This window comes from Necator americanus, chromosome V (genome assembly GCF_031761385.1).
Source record: "Necator americanus strain Aroian chromosome V, whole genome shotgun sequence".
Taxonomy (NCBI): Eukaryota; Metazoa; Nematoda; class Chromadorea; order Rhabditida; family Ancylostomatidae; genus Necator; species Necator americanus.
Genome location: NC_087375.1, coordinates 21,067,915 through 21,090,068, shown reverse-complemented (window position 1 = coordinate 21,090,068; position 22,154 = coordinate 21,067,915). Strand labels below are relative to the sequence as shown.

Below are 22,154 nucleotides of genomic sequence, written 5' to 3'. Positions count from 1 at the left end.
CAATCTGTAGATTCTTGATTCGTTTGCAGTTTTGTTGTCGCTCCACAATCTGCAGCTATGTGGGTCCGACCCGACGCGTCGCCTTTCGCAGTTCATCCTTGATCGCTTCGACTAACAGAACTGCGTGAGTGGCAACAATGGTAATGATGAGGATATCTAGTAAGGTTTTTACGAGGTTCGTTGTTGCGAAGCTCCATGAAGATATGCAAAAGGTTCAGAAAAAAAAAACATGTCCCACTTATACAGTGTATTTTTCTGCAAATCTGCAATTGAACATGAATTCTTCGAAAGGCTCATTAGCCATGCGAAATTTGGGGCGATTTCTGGGACGCGTAAATTTATGAGAGATGTCCTAAATTTGTTCTGCACTTTGCTTATATTTCCGCACTGCCGGAGAGTCCATGCAGAGCTACCTGCTATGCTCGCACTTCCACCCAATTCTTGTTGGTACGAAGCTTCACAGTACCATTTTAACTGCTGTTGTTTGTTCATGTAGTGTGATATAACAGAGCTTGTTTTCGACCGAATAAGCACCTCATGAAAATCCACTACTAAACTTATCATAACTTTATGAAAACATACCGTTCCTTCCTACATTCTTTTGGGAGTTTGAGGAGATTTCAGGGTGAAGAAGAGGCCGGGGATCAATTCTCGCTGTATTTAATTTGCTTTTGTTCCATGCAGATACGAGAGCTTTTTGAGCAGTCACATGTTCATGTTTCCAGACATTGCAAGGTCATTCTGAAGCTTACATGAATGAGCTAAAAAGACGTAAAAAGCGCTGTAAGATTCAAACGCAACTGCACATTGAATTTTTCGACATGTGAAAAACGAAATGCGATGGAAGGGAGTTTCTGCTCCGCCTTATTCCCATAATTTTCCAATTAGATTAGATCGTCCATTTTCTCTCCCTGAGTTCACCGTCGTCAAGCATTTTGCTGAAATTTTGAGATTTTGCTCCATTTATTCGTTAGCGTGTGAATCCACGCAGAACGTAATTTTTCGGTCAGTAACACATCGTCCGTATTTTATGTATGGTCTTCATTCATTGCATTGCTCTGTTCAAACTTTATTTGTTATCCGTGTAAGATGTCCTATTGGCCTTCATACAAGAGTAACAGGAAGTCTGATGTTGTAAAAAAAAACGCACGTGACGACACAGTGTCGTCTAGACATCATATTTCATACTAGTAAAACGTAAGTTGTGGTGAGGCACAGGAGTTGAATCAAACACGTCCGTTCCAGCGATGTAGAGCCATTTGTCAGTTTCTGAGAATACTTCTTTTTCTCTTGAGCAAGGTTAGTTGGTGGTGAAGGAATGTACGAAATCCTGCAAACCTGTAAATGAAACCTAACTACCAGGCACAGCGTACGCAGCTAGTGACGCTTCAGTTGCTCCGTTGTTCATGGACCCCTCCAGCCGTAGGCACCTTTTTTTCCGATGCTCAGCGTATAGTAGGGTCAAAACGATCAGCTCAGTGCGTTTGCGTGAGCGAGTGCGCTCGCTCGGTGCTGTGTACTCGATGGGTTAGGATCAGGAGGGGACTCTGTTACCACTGCTCGCCGCTGCAGTCTGAGTAAAACTAGCGGCGCGCCCACCACGACCCAACCGGTACTTCAACCGCATTCAAATGCCGTCGCTTACGCCGCCACTGCACCAGATTTTAGTTTCTGAACATAAATATTGCAATTTTCTGGACTTTCTTAATTGTGACGCAGATCACAAAGGGAGAGAAAGGAAAGTCCGGAAACGTCGTGATGCTTCCAGGAGGAGAAAGAGGTCAGTCGTTTTTGAATCCCCTGATTTTAAAGAAACCCTGCTCCTCTACTAAGGAAATGGTGGACACCTAGCAAGGAAGATTCTTCCGGAAAGAAGTCAAGGAAAAGAGACTTTTTCGTCGGAGTTGCTCAACATGATGAGCAGGGGAAGATGAGAAAAAGCGTAGGTAAATGAGATTAGTTAGAGTTAAAGTAGATGTTTCGCTATTAACTCGGAAATGCTTTCCGAGTAGAGGAGACAAAAAAGAGGAGTGTTCTTCACTTTTTCCTGAGATGTTCGGAATTTCGTTGCTAGTGCTCTTTCTTATCGATTCTGGAATTATGGCCGTTGATGCTGCGACTCACTCAAATATTAATGCCTTTTTCTTTTCATATTTCTTGATTTCGAAATAGCTTAATTTTTCGCTACGGTACATTGACATAATTGATTTTAAAAATGAATCGTGCTCAAAGAAAATCATTTTTCATATACGCAAGATGTTGCACCGTGATTGCCGTTAAATTTGCATCCTCGGCAAATATTGAACTCTTATCCCGCTTTTTTTCTATCAAGTTTTGTGTTTGTTACATTTTTGTGTAGCTGGACTGTTGCAGTAGCTGTTATGTGATTCTGTCACCAATGTCACACCTATTAATAACCTAGTTTGGGGAATTTTTTGAACAAAATCTTTTTCGGATAGCTGGCGAGGTTACGTTCAATAAAGCCCAGGTACGAAGTGCGAAGTCATGTAGAAAGTGTCATACATCTAAAACGCAGGTGCACTTTGAGTCTTACAGCATTAGAAAAACCGTTAAGTGGGAAAGGCGTTAAATGTAGATGTGATGCCTTCACTTCAGCTCTCTTTCATTTGTTTTTCCCCGGTCAAATCATTTTCACTCCTCTACCTCATTTTTCAATTTTTTAGAAGCTCATGTTTCCTCGTAGATCTCTTTCCTCGCATTTTTTCCTAGTTGTTCTAGCTCTCTACAGTTCCTTCTTCTGCTTAACAGCTGGAAGAAATAGACGCTGTTGAACATTCATCAAGGAGAAACTGTAAGTTTTTCTTTCCGTGTTCTGATAGACCAAAGCCGCGGAAAGAAAGGGATTAGAAAAGTGAGCTGAAAAAAAAAACCCTATGACATCTTATTTACGAATCTGAAATATTTTCTTACCAGAGCTTTTTCTTAGTCAGTCGTCTTGATCAATGGTGTAGCCGTATGAATTTCGTTCGGTGCGTGTTCCGTGCAAATCTGTTCTATAGCAAAAAGTTGCCCTAGCGCCAACTTGTAGCCGTTCGAAAGATCTCGAGAAAGAAGTATCATTGCTATTGCATTTAAGTTTTCTTGGCAAGTTCCACTGCAAATCCTACAAGAAAGAATGCAAGAGTTTTTGCACGGCGGCACAGTATTCCAGTGAAACAGATGCTTTTGGGAATCATTCCTGGATCTATTTCCTTTTAAAAGACTTCTTTATTGATGATTCGTAAACAACCGTAACTGTGGGTGGTAACTGGCACGGTCTGTTTGCTTGTTGAGTAGCGCTTGAGTCAGTGCGTGCACAAGTCGTCTTCTCGTTAGGCGACGCTCACTTGCAGTTCCCGTCTTCCTTTCGACATGTATTTGTATCCTCCTCAGAAACCTCTACGCTATGATATGAAATGATGTTTTTTCGTGAATATCGAGGAGTTGTTGAACGTTTTCCATGCCACTCGAAATAGTTTTTTTGTTGACGAACTCGTTTTGGAACGTTCACGACGAACACGTGCCTCAGGTCCAGTGGCCAGCACCACGACGCTGTAGCATCATTTCGATCTAAAAATTTTCTTGATCCACTGGATCCGTCCAGTTTTGGTATCGGTCTTTTCTGAAATCCAACTACAATTAGCATCTTTAGAGGTGAAGTGGTTCTTCCACTTCTTCCTTCAGTAATTCGTCTTACTTTGCCAGCATTAATTTCAGGAATCTTTTATGGTGTTTTCTAAAATTGAGTAAGTGGAGTACAAAAAATCCAATAGAGTTCAATTTGCCGAACAGTTCTGCTGTTAGAGAAAAAAGTAACTGAACAGCAAATATGTACTTTGCTTCGCCTGCCTCAGTTAACCTTTGACGAACGCTTTTGTGAACTGACCGCGAAGTTTTGTAACTGATTATTTACTCACATATATCAAAGCTAATTCCAAAAAGAGAAGAAATCATGTTGATATCAAAGCAGGATTTCTGCCGATTTTTTAGTAATGAAAAATAAACTGTTCCAATACAGCTTACTAGAAGTACGAGATCAGGTCATTCTCCTCTCACGCTGCACAAAGTGTTTTCTTGCGAGATTTGTTCCCTAATGAAGTAAGACAGGTGAGTCAAATCAATTCCAACCTGTTCCAGTTGGAAGTTGATCTTAACTCAAGGGGGGACAAAATCGTGCTGGGATCTACATATTAATTCTTATAGTAACACACTTTCAGTTGGGTTGTGGTCACGTATCAAGCAAATCCCATGTATGATCCTATTTTCGACCCCTTGGGGATACAAATTTATCAATCGAGCCACGCCTTTTAAAAATGAGAATGAACTAAATTGGCAATGTTGTCCATTCTATGCTCCCAATTCGGTTGGCAAAGACAGCTGTTTTTTACGAGGAATATTGATATTAGCTAAGGCATCCTCTTCCTTTAACAACAAAGTATTTCCTGATGTGAAATTTTAAAGAGATAATTCATTTTACGAATTCTTTATTATTAAATATCTTGCTCGAAATGTTCGTTTGATTCAGAGTTTTGAAGCACATCGTCGTCAGGAAAATTTCCCTACGAAGTTTTTGACAATATGAGGATCAGAATCCATCAGTGTGCACTGCGTGTTTCTGCCCATACTATGTAAAGAATGACATGCAATTCCTTCCTTTCAGTGACTATATATCATTAAACATTTCACAACCAGTTCGATAGCACATTAGAAAAAACATTCTTTGCTTTTTGTCCATCCCTAAAACCAGAATCGGCGTCATCCACCTCGTTTGATGCGAAACCGGCTACGCCAGCTCGATCACTCACTCACCTCCTTGTTTGTTCCAAGGTCGGTACAAATCTCCGAGTCGTAGCCTTCTATATCCAATTTTCGCTTCAAGAGAAGCTGCAACTCTTTCATGTTTCTTTCTTTTGGACCTATCCAATGTCTTCTTTGAAAAAAATCTGCATTTCTCTTCTTACTCGTTGTGAAATTTCAATTCTATTTCAGAGTTAGGTAGTTCCTTTGTTAAAGAACATGTTTTAAGACAGCCCTTCCCCTAATTACTTAACATTTTGCTCCTTTATTTTTTTTAAATTCTATTCGTCCCATTATTTGTTGTCTCAGTTCTATTTATTAGTTATATTTCATTATTTATTTGTTATTTGATATGATATTATTTGTTATAAATGTGTGTTGGTAATTGAACTAACCAACTCTTTAGTTTTAATTCGCATCTTTAGTTGATGTGTCGACATATTTATAAAAAGCATTTAAATGATCGCTAACGTTTTTCCTTCCGGCAAAAGAACGTTAATCAGTAATTGTATCCAGTACAGTTTCCATCGTGGATTAATCAAGAGGAAGAGGACTCTGAATTCATCCATACCATCACTTTTATTTCCTAAAATTTGCACTATTTGGTGTTTTTTTTTTTCCTGCCAGAGATCATCAACTTAGATTTACTGGAAGAAATTTTTCTAAAACGTCCTCCGGTAGCTAAATCTTTGGGGCGGACGTGAAGGATGGTCTGTCTATTTCCGCTTTATGACATCTGCATAAGCGTGCGGGCTGCTGAACGTAAAAGCAAATGTTTCTCCCAATCCCTTAGATTTACTCACATTAGCTTCGCACCTCAAAAATATTAAGAATCTTAAGGTTGGTATTACTGCATTATCTTTGTCGAGTTCTCAACTGGATACATGAGAGTGAGGAATCAAAACGCGAAAAAAACCCTCGGCATACTTCTGTCTATGTTCTGTACATAAATACATCAAAACTAATCTCAATATTTGGATATTATCGGTATTTTCAATATTCTCAATATCTGACGCAGAGTAAAGTAGCACTCGATGGAATAAACGTAAGATTGTTCCAATCAACCCCCATTTAGGCGGCGACGGAAAAGACGGCGAAGAACCCGAAACATCAGGTTAATAAAGGTTCTATCTAAAAGCCTATTGGGAACTAAAAAAAAGATATTAAGAACAGTCTTTTTAATATTTCTCACTAACAAATATGAGAGCTTGTAATGGGAAGATTATGTTTCGAAAGCAACAAATCAATTAATTTTGAGGTACATTTCTGTTCCTCGAAATAGTTCTTTTCAAAGAAAAATTTGAGGAGAAACACCTGACTCCTAATTTCTACGTTTAGCTTAACATCTTCTGTGAAATGTCCAATCTCGAATTTCTTTGGATTTGGGGAATATCTCTTATTTGGTATTCATCTTGGTTACTTCAAGCAAGCTGTTGAGCCAAAAAAGCTTAATTTCAGCTTGTGGCTGTGACACTACCTGAGATACTGTCGTTATCAATCGATAATGGTTCATTATAACACTACCAACCGCACACGTTAGCTTTACTGTACAGATGCACCGTACATCTATAATATTTCAATAACTACAGCAAATTAATGCGGTAAGATAACATAAACAACATGACATAAATAACACAGCATAGTAAGAACGGACTAGGGCATATCATTCAGCGGAGGAAAAGAAACTAACAAGGATTCTCTTAGTAGCGGAAAGTGAACTGGGAGAAGCCCGGGGCTGAATCTCTCGGTGTTACATCGTGGAGAATAAAATATAATATAAGAGTAGCTTCCAGTTTGTGCTGCATGATCGAAGTCCTTTTGATAAAGGGCATATCCTTGAGGGCGGGGGAGCGAGACCTGTGCCGACAGTGGAGCAGGCTGTGCTGCTATATCCTGAAGTGGCGTTGCTTGGAAGTGCAGCCGAACGTGGGGATAAGCTTCATCTAAGGATAAATGTAGACGCAAATTCGATAGCAAACAAGAAATACTGTGAAGGAAAGTTGTAAAGAACTTTGATGATGAAATATCATGTCTGTCCTGTATTTCCGTCCAGTACTTACGAATATTCCGCAAAAAGTGGTTGTAGCCTGTTTGTATAAGTGTGTAAAACTTTCTACGTACTAGTTTCCTCCGTCATTGACATTATCCACTTCTTTTCGCTGCTACCACTTTAAACAACAGTCGCCTAAACCGGTGTCGTCCTCGATTTATCTAGTGCTAATTGTGTTGGACTGCCTTTGGTTGACTGCTTCCATAGTTTCCTTTCCGGACTTATTCTCACATTTTCGATTCCTTTACATATCGATTGGAGTTATCGCGCTCAGAATATCCAGCTGGATTTTCTTTTCTGGAGTTGGACAGCTTTCTTCGTAGCTTATGATTTTCTTTTAGCCTCCATATATAAACTATTAACATTCAAATAATAACAGTAAATTACTGTGTACGTACTGCGCAGTCGATTCCCATCCTCACTATTTACCTTCCGCTACTCGTTCCATGACCTTGGATCTCTCTGTTGGAACGCGTCAATAGGAGTTGAGACTCATTTCTCTTTTTGGCAGTCCAACCGCGCCAAAGCTACTCCTAACTTCTAGATCGTTCAGATTTTGTGAACTTCGAGAAATGAAAGGTTTCAACCAAAGAACTGAAATAATCTGATTTTCAAAATTTTGTGATTTCTCGGGTCCAGGAAGCGATGGTTATCGAGTTATTACTGGTCCCCTGCTTGCTATCGATCCGTTATTTAGACAAATTTAGCACTGAGTAGCTCTTGTTTGCACATTTCGCCGTAATTTCTTAAAGCCTTCCTTTCAGTTGGCTTACATCTGCCTCACATTGAGTCATATCAAAAAAGATGTCATATACATTTCATTTTTCTTATGAACAAAAGTTTCTTTCCCGAATGTACTCCATTTCATTTTCTATTATACAATCTCTTTCCATTGTTTAAAGGCTTTCAATGCTACTCTTCCAATCTTTGTTCTGACTTTGATTTATGCAATTGGAAAAAAACCAAGTTATTCGTGAAAAGTTATTTGTGAAAACCGTTATGCTTGAAATCATATTTTGTACGCAGTATTGGTCCGACAGTTAGCATTTCCTGAGGTTACTGTAGGCTGTAGTTTATTGCTTCTTTGACGTTGGATCATTTTGAATTCTTTTTCTGATTATTACTTGTGTTGTACTTTAAATAATACAATGTACAGTTTGTGAAAAGCTTCTATAGCTCTGAAACTTCGCAAATTTGGATAACTTTCACGGTAAAACTACCTGTCAGGATTTCCTAATACTGAATTATTTCATCTCATTTCACAGGCAAGTATTTTTGAGAAGATTTTGATGAAATCGAACCGGAAAACTCGTATATCTCGTGAGATTCGTGAAACGTTCCGAAGTGAAGATTTTTGCTTGCCCTAACAGACGTTTTCGTCTATTTGTTCACCAAGTACGAAATTCGTGTTAAAACTTCTCGCACTTTTATTGAATATTGCAAGTCAAATAGCTAAACGCTATATATGTTAGTCCGCAGAGAACTTTTGGAAGAAGTGGTAGAGCCGAACTGCTGCAATAAACCGTCGTTTTATGGGATGAACGCAACGCAGCTGTTTGAAACGACAAACCGCATTGTTCTTCCGTGTTCGTCTTTATTTTCAAGATCGTTCGGCTTAAGCGAGTAATTTCCGAGCCGGGAAAAGTAAAAGCCACAACTGAACTATCCGCTAAACAAATGATTTCCCTGCAGAAAGCGTTCAGGCTCCTAACAGGTTGATTTGCCTGCCCATGTGGCAGAGAGAGGGTGATTGGAGGGGGAGCTGCGCAGGAAGAACTGGCGACTACTGCGCATCCGTTTAAAGGGCACTCAGATCCCTCGCAAAACTTTCCATCCTTCTCATAGTTCATATGTTAATATAAAATATGTTATAAAAACTGCGAAAAAGAGGTTGAGGTTGCGATCTTGTCCTTCAAGTCCGAGATCATGGAGCGCAGAACACCGCAAGCATTTTGGATAGGTGCCTCATATCCTGCCAGACCAATACCTGCGTGGGTTCTGACGTACGCAGCGCGCCACTGGGGTCCGCAATAAGAGCCCTCGTGATTTATACTTATGGCACGGAGTGGTGTGCGGCGCTACCATTCAGTCAGATGAGGTAGCCGACACATATGTTGCTAATTGGGTATGCATTGAGTACGCAAACCGTTTGTATTCCGCGAATTGATGAGGCTTAAGAGGATAAATCACTTATGGCTTCGAATTCTTCCGGCTTCACAAAGCCGTTAACGTCTAAACGCTGTTAGTAAAGATCTCATATCACTCTCGGCTCTAGCAAATCAATAAAAACTGTGTATTCGAAATTTCAAAGTCCAATGACGGTTGATCATGGGCATTGCCGGGAGAATAAACGTTTTTGCTCTTCGACGGAAAATTTGTCATGCTGGTTTTAGCATGTCCGAGCTGGTTCTCCCGTGTAAGAGTCCTACTTTTTTCCCAAAAAGTGGGAAGAATTGGTGTCCGTTCGCAGCTAACCGGCTACACACCCAAATTTTTTGGGTATCCTTGTTAGTGAGATTCATCTGTGATGGCTTCGCTTTCTTTCTTCAAATCAGCTCTTTTTCCGGGTGACTGCAATGAACAAAGCGAAGCCATTACAGGTGAATCTCATTAGACCGGGGACTTTTATCATTTTGCTTTGATTCATGGAATGTGATATGAAGTGAAGGAACGCAGAACTTCGCTAAAAGTGGCATAAGCAACAGAAAAAAAAGCCTAGTTGACTCATCGTTGGTCTCAACTATTCTCCCTTACTGCGGAAGTGCGAAGTTGTCTGAGAACATGAAGTTTGATAACTATTTTTTAAAATGAAACAATTCAACTTAGGTAACGACTTAGTAATGTAATAATGATGTAACTTAGTGTGATAACGGGCGGAAATAACTTGCCTAAATTTCCTAATCGACACCTAGAAGTGGGTGTTCCGTATTTTCTAGAATTATTAGTTATTAATAATTTCTACTCAAGTTTCAGCTGAGAGCTGGTTCTAGACTTTAGTGAGCCACAATTCCGTAGGGTAATATTCGAAGACGACAGAGCATCAGCTTAGGGCTTGCTGCATCCACACCTGTCCATAACTGTGGATCCCAACCAATAGGACTTGTGTTTTGGATTATTGGCTAAGCATATTCTTTCAGAAACAGCGAGATGCATCTCCTCTGTACGGCTTATCTTACTCTGCTCAGAAATATAGTTACAGGATCTACGTTCGTCTTGAGACCGCTTTTTCCGAATTGCACCCCACTGTTCAAGCGTAGAGCTTAAGTGGGTAGGAACGTAGCCGAACAGAACAAAACGGTTGCCCCACCCCCTAAAAAGGAGAGAAGTTCGAATAAATTATAAAAGCAGCTGGCACCACTGGGAAAGTCTGGGAAAATGTGAAAATATGTGGGTTACAGAAGGAAAAAAGGAGTAGGTACATTTCAGACGAAACTAGTCGAATAACCAGTTTATTACTTGAAATATTCTACGAAATGTCTTGAATTTGAATTCCTCATCTTTTCACACTCTCACGGCTCGCAGCTGAACAAGCTTACCGCTAATCTATTCCAATCCAGAAAAGAAAGCGGAAGGGCAAAAATAACACTTATGCACAAATACTTGCTTCTAATACCTTACAACGACTTTGGCCTGATCTATAGTGAATCCTCAATATTTCCGCCACCGTTTACTTATCTAATTCGTGTTCTAACGCAACATCCAGTTTGGTTGCTTAAATTATCGATGACGGATCTAGAAAATTTCAGTGAAATGCCACTACTCCAACAACTCACTTTAATGGGCGTTTGCTTTATGTTGTATCAAATCCCAGTGAGATCTCAAACTCTTAAAGGTTTGGATTTCGTTGCGGATATAGCTGCATATTTTTCTTCACCTATATATTTTCTGTTCTTTTTAGTACCTGAGAATTTTTCAGAAGCAGAATTTTTCGCCAGTGCTGCTGCACCGTCGTCCATATGGAAACCGTCACTGATCTTCTACGTTGTGCCTCTGTTCATACTTGCATTGGTGATGAACAAAACGATTTCGGGGAATATCCGTATGATCTACGATCAGTAGGAGTAGGATCGGTTTTTATAGGCGAACTAAGAGATGATGTGCACATTATAGCACATTTTCTTGGGTACTATGTACTGGTATGTATATAGGCGTTGGCTTTAAGTCAATGTATTTCGAGAGACTTTTTTAAAACTCACCGTGGGTGGCTATACTTGTATTTATGTACTTGTAAATTTGCTACATTTTACATATTTTTGTGATAATTTAAGATGTGGATAAATTCATAGCAGCTCCCTATTTGATTCATGTACAGAATAATCAATATGCAGTCCTCAAATAATTTACATCTACAGAATCCATAAGAATTCAATAAAATTAAAGTAAAAGAGGAAATCAATAAGACACCAGTACTATAAACATAATCGGAATAATTGCTAAATCGAGATTCAAATATGAGAAATAGTCTCTGGTGATAGCACGTGGGTAGAAGTACTCGGGCATTCTTCCTCCGTAGTGTAATAGTCTATTTATATAGTGAGCACCTTGCGATAGTGGATGAACGACCTTATCGTTGAACAACTCGGTAATCCGTGCTGCATTATTGGTAAAACTGGAAAGTTTCCGATGAATTCGGGAAAAATCGCTTTGACTATGCAAAGAGATCTAAAAATTTTGTAGCCGTGTCGTTGCAGTAATATGGCGAGGACATTGTCTTTTAAAAGTTAAGGACTAAATAGAAACAGAAATAGAAAGGTTTCCCATCACCTTGATCACCTTGACTCCCGTTGATCCTCGAACTGGTCGAGCGGGCGCCAGTTATTCTTCCATTTGCCCCGATCGCGTGCCAGAGTAGCCCAATGGTTCCTCCTTTCGCGTGGGACACGAAGAGCTTCATAATTTTCTTTGAAGGACTTCGTGAAGAAATCTGACTATCGGGTCGGCGGTCTTCCTGTAGTGCGCTTAATATCGCGGGGAACCCAGTCGCTCACGGCTCTGGTCCAACGGTTGTCATTAAAGCGCATCACCATGTCGGGCCCACCTTATTTTACTTTCCTTGGCAAACGCGGCGGCGTCTCTAATCTTCGATCGCTGGCGTAGGAGAAAACTTCGAATCCCATCCCTCACTTGTGTGAAACGGGATACTCCTAGCATCACTCTCTCAATTGCGCGTTCATTGACGCGTTTTCTTCCTGCTTGCGAAATGCCCAGGTTTCCGAAACATAGGTCAAAGCAGGAAGTACGGTGGTGTTGAAGAGGTGAGCACGGAGCCGGGTGTTTCTGGCCCCTTTCACTACACCCTCGATGCTCTTATACGCTCCCCAAGCCGCTCGTTTCCTCCTGCCCAGCTCGGGGATCAGGTCGTTCATCATGTTCAACTCCCGACCCACATAAACGTAGCTGGTGAAATCGGATATGTTCGTTCCGTTGAGCATGAGTGGGGCATCCGAGACCCAACCGTTGCACATGAACATTGTCTTTTGCAGATTCAGCTGAAGACCGATGCATCCACATGTTTCGTCGAATTCGGTCAGCATTCTTTCTGCTTGGCTGATGCTAGGTGTTACCAGTACGATGTCATCAGCAAAGCGCAAATGGTGTAGCTGCCGACCATCAATCTTCACTCCCATGTCGTCCCATTCAAACTTTCGCATTGCGTTCTCGACGGTGGCTGTGAATATTTTGGGTGAAATTGTATCACCTTGTCCGACCCCCCTCTTCACGTCAGTGATGATATTCTTGTGGAATGGCGAAATTCCGCTCGTGAAGTTACTGTACAACTCTCGAAGTACCTTTATGTACTGAGTAGGGACGCCTTGGTTGTCCAAGGCTTCCACGACCGCTTCCGTCTCAACTGAGTCAAAGGCCTTCTTCAAGTCGATGAAGGTGAGACAGAGCGGCATCTTGTACTCTCGTGATACATCGTTGAGTTTCGAAATAGTGTGAATGTGGTCAATCGTGCTGAATCCTTTTCGATACCCTGCTTGCTCGCATGGCTGTCCTTCATCCAAGATTTTTTCAATCCTATTAGGGATCACTCTTGTAAAGAGCTTGTAGATGGCGGACAGTAAGCAGATTGGGCGATAGTTGCCGATGTCATGTGGATCTCCCTTTTTATACAGCAACACGGTCTTGCTAGTCTTTCACTGCTTAGGAACCTTGCATTCCGACAGGTAACGTGTAAAGAGGCTCGCCAGGGTGTTGATGAATACTGGCGGAAGGTTCTTCAGTTGTTCTGGTCTTATTCTGTCGGGTCCAGGTGCCGTACGATTTCTTACCGACACAGCATACACGACACAACATGTCGTATTTTGGACGGGAGAACCTCTGGAATGACATGTCCGTCTTCCCTCAGATGGTGAGGAGGCAAGTGGACATGGCTGTCGAGGAGATCAGAGTAGAAGTCGTAGATGATTTTCTCCATCTCCCTTCTTGATGCATTAAGGTTTTCCGTAGATCCTAGAATTCAGCCTTTCCACGTGGATCGAGGCACCTTTAAGGAAATTTGTCGAACTTGTCAACCCAATTGACTGTGGATTCGCAATTTTCTTGGCTCCTATCCACACATCTGAGAACAGGTTGAGAAGAACTTTTCGCTTCCTTGTCCGCATTATTACTGTGTTCCCTAAGGACGACAGAACAAGAACAACAAGAACATTTCTACTAGAACACAATTCGAATTTTTCATTTCTTGATGGAGGAAAATCTGACGTCATTTTGAATGCTTGAAATCTGTGGATGTTGATATTTTTAGTTAAATGGGAGTTTGGAAGAACCCTACAAAAAGAAATCGCATTGTTATTTCATAGGGAAATGTTTACCTCCTATTTTCAAGAACGCGCTTCAACGTTCTCAGCAAATTTTCCGCAGTTAATTCATGTTTGCTAAACACTTCCGCATAACCCTGAAATAAGTGATTTATTCAAAGAATTAGGATAAGAAATAAACGACAGACATTGTTCTTTGCCATCCATCCGTTCCTCACTTGTTCAGCAAACATCGGCATGAAAACCGCTGGCGTTGATGAACATGTTGCCTCTTTCAAGCTAAATCACTTCAGTCTCACTTAATGTTAATAGTCGCCCTCAAGTCCTATCAATCAGATGAACATGACGCGTACGCCGTAGCGTATGCTACTACTCTGCCCAAGTTCGATGCCAACTGTATATGATCTGGATGGTCATCTTCTCAGCGACCAAGAACGTCAAAAAAATGAAATTGGTAAAATATTGGATTCAATTTCTCTGAAATGATTGTTCTCCTTACTTCCATTCATTTTTTCTTGAGAAGAAATCACAGGAAAAAATGGACCTTTTCAAGCCTCCATGGTTGAAAAATAGTACTGTTCGATTATCGTAAAGAACATCGATTTGAGGTATCCACTTCGATTTATAAACGTGCGGTTTTGTGTCCAGGGGACGTCCATTGTATGCCCAAACAATACGGTAATCCGTTAGTGAATTGAATGTTTCAAGCAATGCTTTGAATTTCTCGCGAGGTACTCGACCCCAGTTTATAACAGTGCCTAAATTTTTTCGAATTACTGAGCAACTGCACTTATTTTTTCGAGTTATTCCTAGAAGAATTAAAATTTACCGAACGCTACTAGTATGGTCCCCTTAGAATGAGGAGCAGAGACAAAATTCAAGAGCTCTCCACTAAGTGGTTTTGGAGTTGGACAATACGCACCGTAGTCGAATAACTGGAACATGGACTATGATTTTCTAGTAAATACAGACGAGTAGCTTGTCCAGTGCCAATTGTCTCTCGCTGGCTGACGCCGCCGCAATGCAATGCCTCAATGCTCAACGCAATGCCGTCCTTAGTATTAAACAGAAAATAAAAGGTCTAAAGTTTGTGGTTTAGGAGAGTTTTGAGAACATTTTTCTAAAGAGTCGCTCTGCTTTAATTGTGGAAGGACACCGTTAACAAAAACACATTGAAAATTTTCGTTTTTCTGCCGCACCGTGTAGGTAAACCCATCAACATTCCTAACAGACAACAACGAATCTAGTGACGAGACCATTGAGATGGCCTTCACTCTGAACAGAAAAACGATGACAAAGTGGTACTCTCATAATGAAATGGATCCGTATGCAAATTATTGTGAATTGTTGGGATTTTGACGATCGAAATCTTCTTGCAAGCGTTTTTATTGTATCCACGTTCAAATAGGTAGCTGCAAACATTCTTAATCGGACCCATTTTCGAGCAGATAGTTCTATCTGTTCATAACCTCATTCCAATTGAAACCTGAATACAGATGTCAACGAAAAATAAAGCCATTTATGAGAAAAAACGGTTGTTCTACTGCATGGTAGATGTATATAGTGTATCTCACCTCATTAGTGTAGTCGAGGTTAAGTTTGGCACTTTCACTATTTCGTACCCTGTGTGCGCCGACCGCAGTTTCCAGCGCGGGGCTGCCAACACTGCCTCAGGCAGCAGTAGCGTTTCCGTGGCTATTTCGTTGAAGTCTTTTACTTTGCTTCTTTTGCTGCATATAAGGAACGAAAACTTATACTTCCATCAGAAATCATTGCTGACATAGCTCCTCATTCAGAGATTCTGCACCAAACTTGGTCTTTGCTTCAAATCGTATACGATCTTCTCATTTATGGACATAGGGTTAGATAGTTTTATCCGAACAAATATCCTCTGCTTTGCTTCAACATCGCATCGCAACTACCACCGACTCCGCAGTCAGATGGAAATTCAAAAGTTCACCTTTCGAAAAACGTCCATCAATCTGAACAGAAAACATCACGAGTGCTATGCCCATGAGCAAGAAAGTCACATAAGAAAGTTATAAACTGTCCAAAGCCAGAGATCATTTGTCGACGCTTGCCTAAATAAGGGACTACGTCAGTAATGACCTTTGATGGAAGTTTAGGTCTCCTAATCTTTTATGCGGTAATTCTGAAGGAAAGTAAAACCCTCTGGAAAGAAATGCACAGAGGAACACCAATGACAGCATGGGGCACTGCTGGTAGCCTCGCACTGGGAACTCTGTTCAGCGGACATAGGGTGCGAAACACAGAAAGTGCTACAATTAACCTCGACTACATTAAAGGCATCACCCCATGAATCTGGAGCGAAACACAGAAAGTGCTACAATTAACCTCGACTACATTAAAGGCATCACCCCATGAATCTGGAGTGGTACGGATTTCCGGTGGAGTATTTGTATACGGGGTCGTAGATTATGGGGAGAAGGGTGATTCCGTCCATTTCTTCCTAATTGCCGTAAAAAACGGTCCGGAAGATGCGGCGCGTGCACTAGACTGGCGAGCTCTAATCGAACTCATTGTAGAAAAAAGCGCGCCGGATCGGTCGACGCCGTATCGTCTGGGCCGTTTTTTACGGCAATTAGGAAGAAATGGACGGAATCACCCCCCTCTCCATAATATACTATCCCGTATACGAATACTCCACCTGAAATCCGTACCACCTCAGATTCGTGGGTGATGCCTTTAATGAAGTTAGACATACAACATATCCACTAACAACTATCCAGCAGAACAACAGTACTTTTCCTTTCGACAGCCTTACTTTTCAGATCAGTGTCTTTATCTTCACAGACAACTCTGGTACCAATTTGTCACCCCCGAGGTGATGAAGGGCTTGTTTGGCGTCAGTGAGGTTTCAAACCATAAATCGTCCAGTCACTGCTCGACTGCGCTACACCAATAGAACCTAAGATTTTTTTTAATCAACAAGTTCCTTGTCATCTTTCTCCTTTTTTTGTTCAGATCATCAAATTTGAACTCAAGCTATTCAGCTGTCGACTAGAATGGGGTTTCAAAAGCCCCCCTTGAAAAGTTATGAGTATGTAGAACTATCCGCTCGATGGTGGATACGATTTAAGAACGCTTTAAAGAAACTCCCGAATCGTCAGATTTCCAAATTCACGGAAATTTTTAGAAAGGAATTCGCTTCAGAAGAACCCAGTTAGTTATAAACTTTGTCATAAATTTCCAATTCAGATTTTCAATTTTCAAAGGCTGTTTCAATTTAGTAACAAACTACTTATAGGGCAGAGTGTCCCGCTTCTAGGCTTATTTTTATTTCGATTATTTCGATTTATTTTTAGATTTACCGAAACGGTGCGGCTGAAAATAAACAAGAATCCAAATTTCCAAGAAAAATAGAAATTCAGTTTGTAAACTGTACTTTTCCATATTTACGATAAAGCGAGTCGAAAAGTCCCCAAAACTCCTCCAGATCACGAACTTTAGGCCAATTATTTTCTATTTAAAGGCATCACCACACGACTCTGAGGTGGTACGGATTTCAGGCGGGTAGTGCCCATACGGTGTCGTAGATTGTGGGGAGGAAGGTGATTCTGTTCACCTCTCCCTGCGTCAGTGTAAACGAACGACCCCGGAACACGCACCCGGCGTGCTGCAATAGAGGTAAGAAACAACATTCCGGGGTCGTTCGTTTACACTGACGCAGGGAGAGGTGAACAGAATCACCTTCCTCCCCACAATCTACGACACCGTATAGGCACTACCCGCCTGAAATCCGGGGTGCGTGTAAAGAGGGTCTCAGCGGAATTTCCAGCATGCCCCGGTCATGCCTCGTCAGAGCAATTAGCGATGGTGCGTATCCTAAAGATATTCACTTTCGTTAGCACCTAAATAGCTGACTCTGCTTACCTACCGTTAATCATACGCTGCATCACCGGTTAGGATATAATTCACTATCTACTAAATTGTTTTGGAGAATCAAACACACTCACTGCAATTTTGTGAAGTGAGGTGATCTCAATTTTGTAATCGTACCAGAAGCAAGAGAAATTCTCACGTGAAATATGAGATAAGGATTATCTGATAGCTTCAAATTACGTGCGTAAAAATTTTCGTTAAAACGGAATATTCCAGCTCTCAAAATTAACGGTAATGAGAACTATCGTTATCATTTAACTCCCAAGCTTTTTTTTAGCCTAATTTATTTCTGGGCAGAGGAACCTTCTGTATCTCTGACTTCTTGGAACTTACAGGAAGAAAAAGAGTTCAAACTCGTTAAGATTTCTAGACTTTTTGAAGGTGATATAAAGACAAACTCACTCTCTTTCTTCAGTAGAACACCATACAAGTCCCATGTATTTCTACTTAACACTATTATTCTTTGACTTATTCGGTAATTTCGACAACTCACACCACTCTTCTTTGCATATTTCCTCGTAACTGCTCAGTTTTCTGCGTCTCTGTGGCTAGAAGAACATCTATGACGGTAGTCTGCGTCTCCATGAAGGACTGGAGCGTGATCTCGTCGAGGTATGTTCGCGTATCCGCCGGCATATCCTTCGGGTACGTTATGTCTCGGAGGCATTCGCGGAGAATCCGCCGGGACCCTCTTTACCGTTCCCCCAGCACGCCACCCTTGCCGCCTGCGATTCGTCGAAAACTCAGTCGGACGAATTGTAGGCGGGACGGGGCGCAATAGTTGCGCATTGCAACAACAGCCGTCGTAAGAAACAGCGTTTCGGGGCCGTCCGTCTACACTGATGCAGGAAAAGATGAACGGAATCACCCTCTCCCCCACAACCTATGACCCCGTATAAGCATTACCCAGCTGAAACCCGTACCACCCCAGATTCGTGGGGTGATGCCTCAAATCCTAGCGTAGGCATTGCGTGAGCTGGTGTGAGGCGATACTTGGCCTTATTTGGTGATCCTATCTCTAGCTTTGGTAATAGTAAATTTTGTAAGGGCAGATATGTTTCGAAAATAAAGCACAAACGCGTGTGGGCAGTGGTTTTCACTAGTGAGTTTAGTGAGTTTGAATTTAGATTGAAAATAAGAGTAGGAATTACGTCATTCGTCCTTGGAAATGGACCAATAAGATCATTTGGCATATCCGTAAATGTCATGGACGCAGTTCTCTGGTACTCGATAAAGCTGAAATGTTGTTTAGAAGTTTCTACCGGCTTAAACACATACGCTCTCATGAAGGTGTTCTTTTTCTTGCAAACCAAGGGTGATCTACTAGCTTCCACACCTACTACAGTAAACCTCAAAATCTTTCGCCTGGGTCACCCCTGTCGAGAACGTGTCATTATTGTCCGTACAACAAACAATTTGATGGCTTATAAAAATTGCAACTCGTACGAAGCGATTACCTGAAAGACGGGGCAACCGGAATCAGCGACGTCTTCATCCGCTCATTCACCAAAAGTCCAATAACAAAAAAATTCACGATCCATTCAAGCGTTCCAGTTATTCGATAATAGAATAACTCTGGTTTGAAGTTCACATCAAGTGACGGCATGAAACTCCGTGGTGTCATCACAAAATTTCTGGGAAATCGGACTTATACCATGATGAATATGATTCAGTAGGATGTGTACGGAAGAAAATCATTCACATTCCATGTGCTCGCATGGAACCAACAGCTGAATCCACATGCGTTGAACTCATCAGAACATGGTTAGCCTTAACAGCTACAGCGTAATTTGTACGGTATTTCTACTTGACCCATTGACGACAGCGCTTTTTTTTTGCGTATCTGGCGCTTGGGGCAAGCAGACTTTTACGAGCTTTGTTTCCACTATACTCGAAGATAATGAACCCATTAAATGTGGAAAAACTAAGAAGTTATGGGAGAATAACCGCTGAAAGCGTGCGGCTCACCGGTGAGCCGCGCTGTCGTCAAAGGGATAATCTATAGAAGGATATTCCCCGAAACACCTATTGGGCGTGTCTGGACTTACTTTATTGAGAGATGTGAAACCGTAGGCACAAGCAGCAAATAAGGTATCAGTAAATATGAGATCGAAATGTTCTTTGACCATTTTGTTGAAGAAGTCTCGGTGCTCCCGGAGCACAATGTCACAACTATCTGCTCCGTAGAAAAATGGAAACATCTAAAGAAACAAAATTGGAATCGGCATAATCTTTGGTGGATAGAACTACTCGAGAAAAAATTAGAAACGCTGATGTATTAATGATAATGCATTCATTATTGTTAATGATAGTGATAATGAAGTCTTCGGCCAGAATTAGTAGGTCAAGAGAAAATAGACACGTTCTCAAAACTTTTCTTATACTACAAAAAATTCCGCAAAGTAGCTTAACGTAAGTGACGTGTTCAGTTAGATAAGTTCACCCAACCTTCAAGATTAAAGGCATCACCCCAAGAATCTGAGGTGGTGCAGATTTCAGGTGGAGTATTCGTATACAGGATGGGAGACTACAGAGAGGGAGGTGATTCCGTCCATTTCTTCCTAATTGCCGCAAAAAACGGCCCGGACGATACGGCGTCGAGCGATCCGGCGCGCTATTTTCTACAATGAGTTCGATTGGAGCTCGCCAGTCTTGTGCACGCGCCGCATCTTCCGGGCCGTTTTTTTACGGCAATTAGGAAGAAATGGACGGAATCACCCCCTTCTCCGTAGTCTCCCATCCCGTATACGAATACTCCACCTGAAATCAGCACCACCTCAGATTCGTGGGGTGATGCCTTTAAGAAAAGGTAGTGTAATGTGACCACACGCTCACGTATCCAAAAAAAAAAACTGAAACTGATTAGAAATGAAAACAGATCAAATGAACAGAAATGAGCCCTAACCTACACGGAAACGGCACTGGAAATTTCCCCAAACGGTCGATGAGAATTTCTTGCAACACTTCAGATTACGGACGACTTAAGGGTGACAACAAGTGTCTCATCAAAAACTCTAACTTGATTAGTGAAGGGGCAATGATTTGCCGTCATTGGCCTTCAAATTTCCAAAGCTGACCTGATCGATAATTAGGAAGCATCACCACAAAATCCTACACAGTCGTATGTATGTGCGTACGTCAGTTGCATGTAGGGGCGCGGGGGGCAAAACAGCATGAAACCACGAAACACGGTGCAGTTGCGTAAGCGGCTCCGCTCCAAGCGACGTGGAGATAGCGGATGGAATCGACGTGGGACCATTGTTAATTGCAGCGATGAAAGGTTCCAGCATGGGCCCCCTCTATCCTAACAGGTACGCTCCACCGCACTGCTTTGAGCGCAGCGGCTTGTGCAAATGCATCGTGCTTCACGTCGTTTTGACTCTACATATGGGGGTACATATGTGTACGGCCGTGTGAATTCTTTGAAATTATGGCTTATTAACTGCGACAGTCCTCTATGCGTGCTTCTCTGATAAGAGTTTGCCATGCTTGTGTCAGTCCACACAGTGTAAGTGGTGATACCAAAATCACTACAATCTCGGTAAAAAAAAAAAGAAAAAACTGGTCGGGGTGGACGAGGATTTGTAGGCTGTGGTTAGCTCATATACTAAAGCGATTTTGCAACTTTCTTGTTCTTACGAAGAATTGCAGATCCCACTTCAACTTCAACAGTTTGCACCAACCTGTGACGTCACAACAAAGTCGTTTTTCCATTGAAAGGATTCAAATTCATCACTAGCAAAGGGATTTGTGCGATCTGGAAAAAAATCGTTGGGAAGATAAGTGCAAGCGAACTTTGTTTTGGTATTTCTAGAAAAAATTTCTGTGCTATTCAACTCACTGGTGATCTTAAGCATTTGATCCTTTAATCCAAAATTCTTTTCGTCAGGATACGCTTCCATATAAAGCGAGACCTCATGTCCTTGCTCTTTTAATTTATTGATTAATGGCATGAACGAACCAGTGTGTGATCGACCTTGCGGCATTGAGGCCAGAAGTAGCTTAGCATTATATGCAGAATGAATAAACATAATACATACAAACAGTACTGACAGCATTCTTCTGTATTATTGTGAAGTTGTCTGGGGAAACTTATGGTGAGTGGATGGTATTACGGAAAGAAATGATTGAAACGAGAAGGAGCATATAATAGAAGAAACGGAAAGAAAGACACGAAACGCAATTCCATGCTGTCGCAAAACCTAAGAGGAGTACGTGTAGAAGGTCATACCACAAAAACTATGAACACCACGGTCTCACTCCGTAATTCCACAGTGCTCTACTGCTTCTAAAAAACTGCGATGCTCACAAGTTCAAATTTTCATGCTCAACTATGAGAGAAGTTCTCAGATGTGTAGTCATGCAAACTACGAGTTAAATGGTCTGAAAAGGCAGTAAATTAAGCGGCTCTAGTGGCTCTGCTCAAAGTTTCTGATTTCTCCTCTTTTCTAATTTATAAACATCAGAAATTCTGCGCATTGCGAGCAAGAAAAGGCCCTTCACTTTCTCTCAAACTACGACAATCCTTAAAGTCTTCGGTTTATAATGCAATATTACGTGGACGGTAATTTACAAGGCGACGCGTTTCCAGCCGCTCGTAGGTCACTCTACATTTGCTTATTTTGTTATTATCTATCGGC

At 41.4% G+C, this 22,154-nt stretch overlaps 2 protein-coding genes across 3 annotated transcripts; one reads left to right on the top strand and one right to left on the bottom strand.

The window, feature by feature from the left end:
* Positions 1 to 137: 137 nt before the first annotated feature.
* RB195_014659 (uncharacterized protein) lies at positions 138 to 10,906 on the top strand (the record flags this gene model as incomplete). Its single annotated transcript, XM_064205022.1, has 3 exons — positions 138 to 175; positions 10,594 to 10,679; positions 10,764 to 10,906. The coding sequence occupies 3 exons, from the start codon at positions 138 to 140 to the stop codon at positions 10,904 to 10,906; spliced, it is 267 nt and encodes an 88-aa protein (XP_064060903.1).
* Positions 10,907 to 11,997: 1,091 nt separating this feature from the next.
* RB195_014658 (uncharacterized protein) lies at positions 11,998 to 21,572 on the bottom strand (the record flags this gene model as incomplete). 2 transcript variants are annotated; one of them, XM_064205021.1, is made up of 13 exons in its annotated part: positions 11,998 to 12,868; positions 13,123 to 13,303; positions 13,359 to 13,507; positions 13,666 to 13,748; positions 13,800 to 13,890; positions 14,156 to 14,369; positions 14,441 to 14,546; positions 18,666 to 18,750; positions 18,972 to 19,148; positions 19,217 to 19,284; positions 19,563 to 19,715; positions 21,198 to 21,271; positions 21,356 to 21,500. In XM_064205021.1, the coding sequence occupies 13 exons, from the start codon at positions 21,498 to 21,500 to the stop codon at positions 11,998 to 12,000; spliced, it is 2,397 nt and encodes a 798-aa protein (XP_064060902.1). The 2 variants fall into 2 exon arrangements, with proteins under 2 accessions (XP_064060902.1, XP_064060901.1); XM_064205020.1 differs by lacking the exons at positions 13,123 to 13,303; positions 13,359 to 13,507 and having other exon boundaries at positions 21,356 to 21,572.
* Between the last annotated feature and the right edge of the window lie 582 nt (positions 21,573 to 22,154).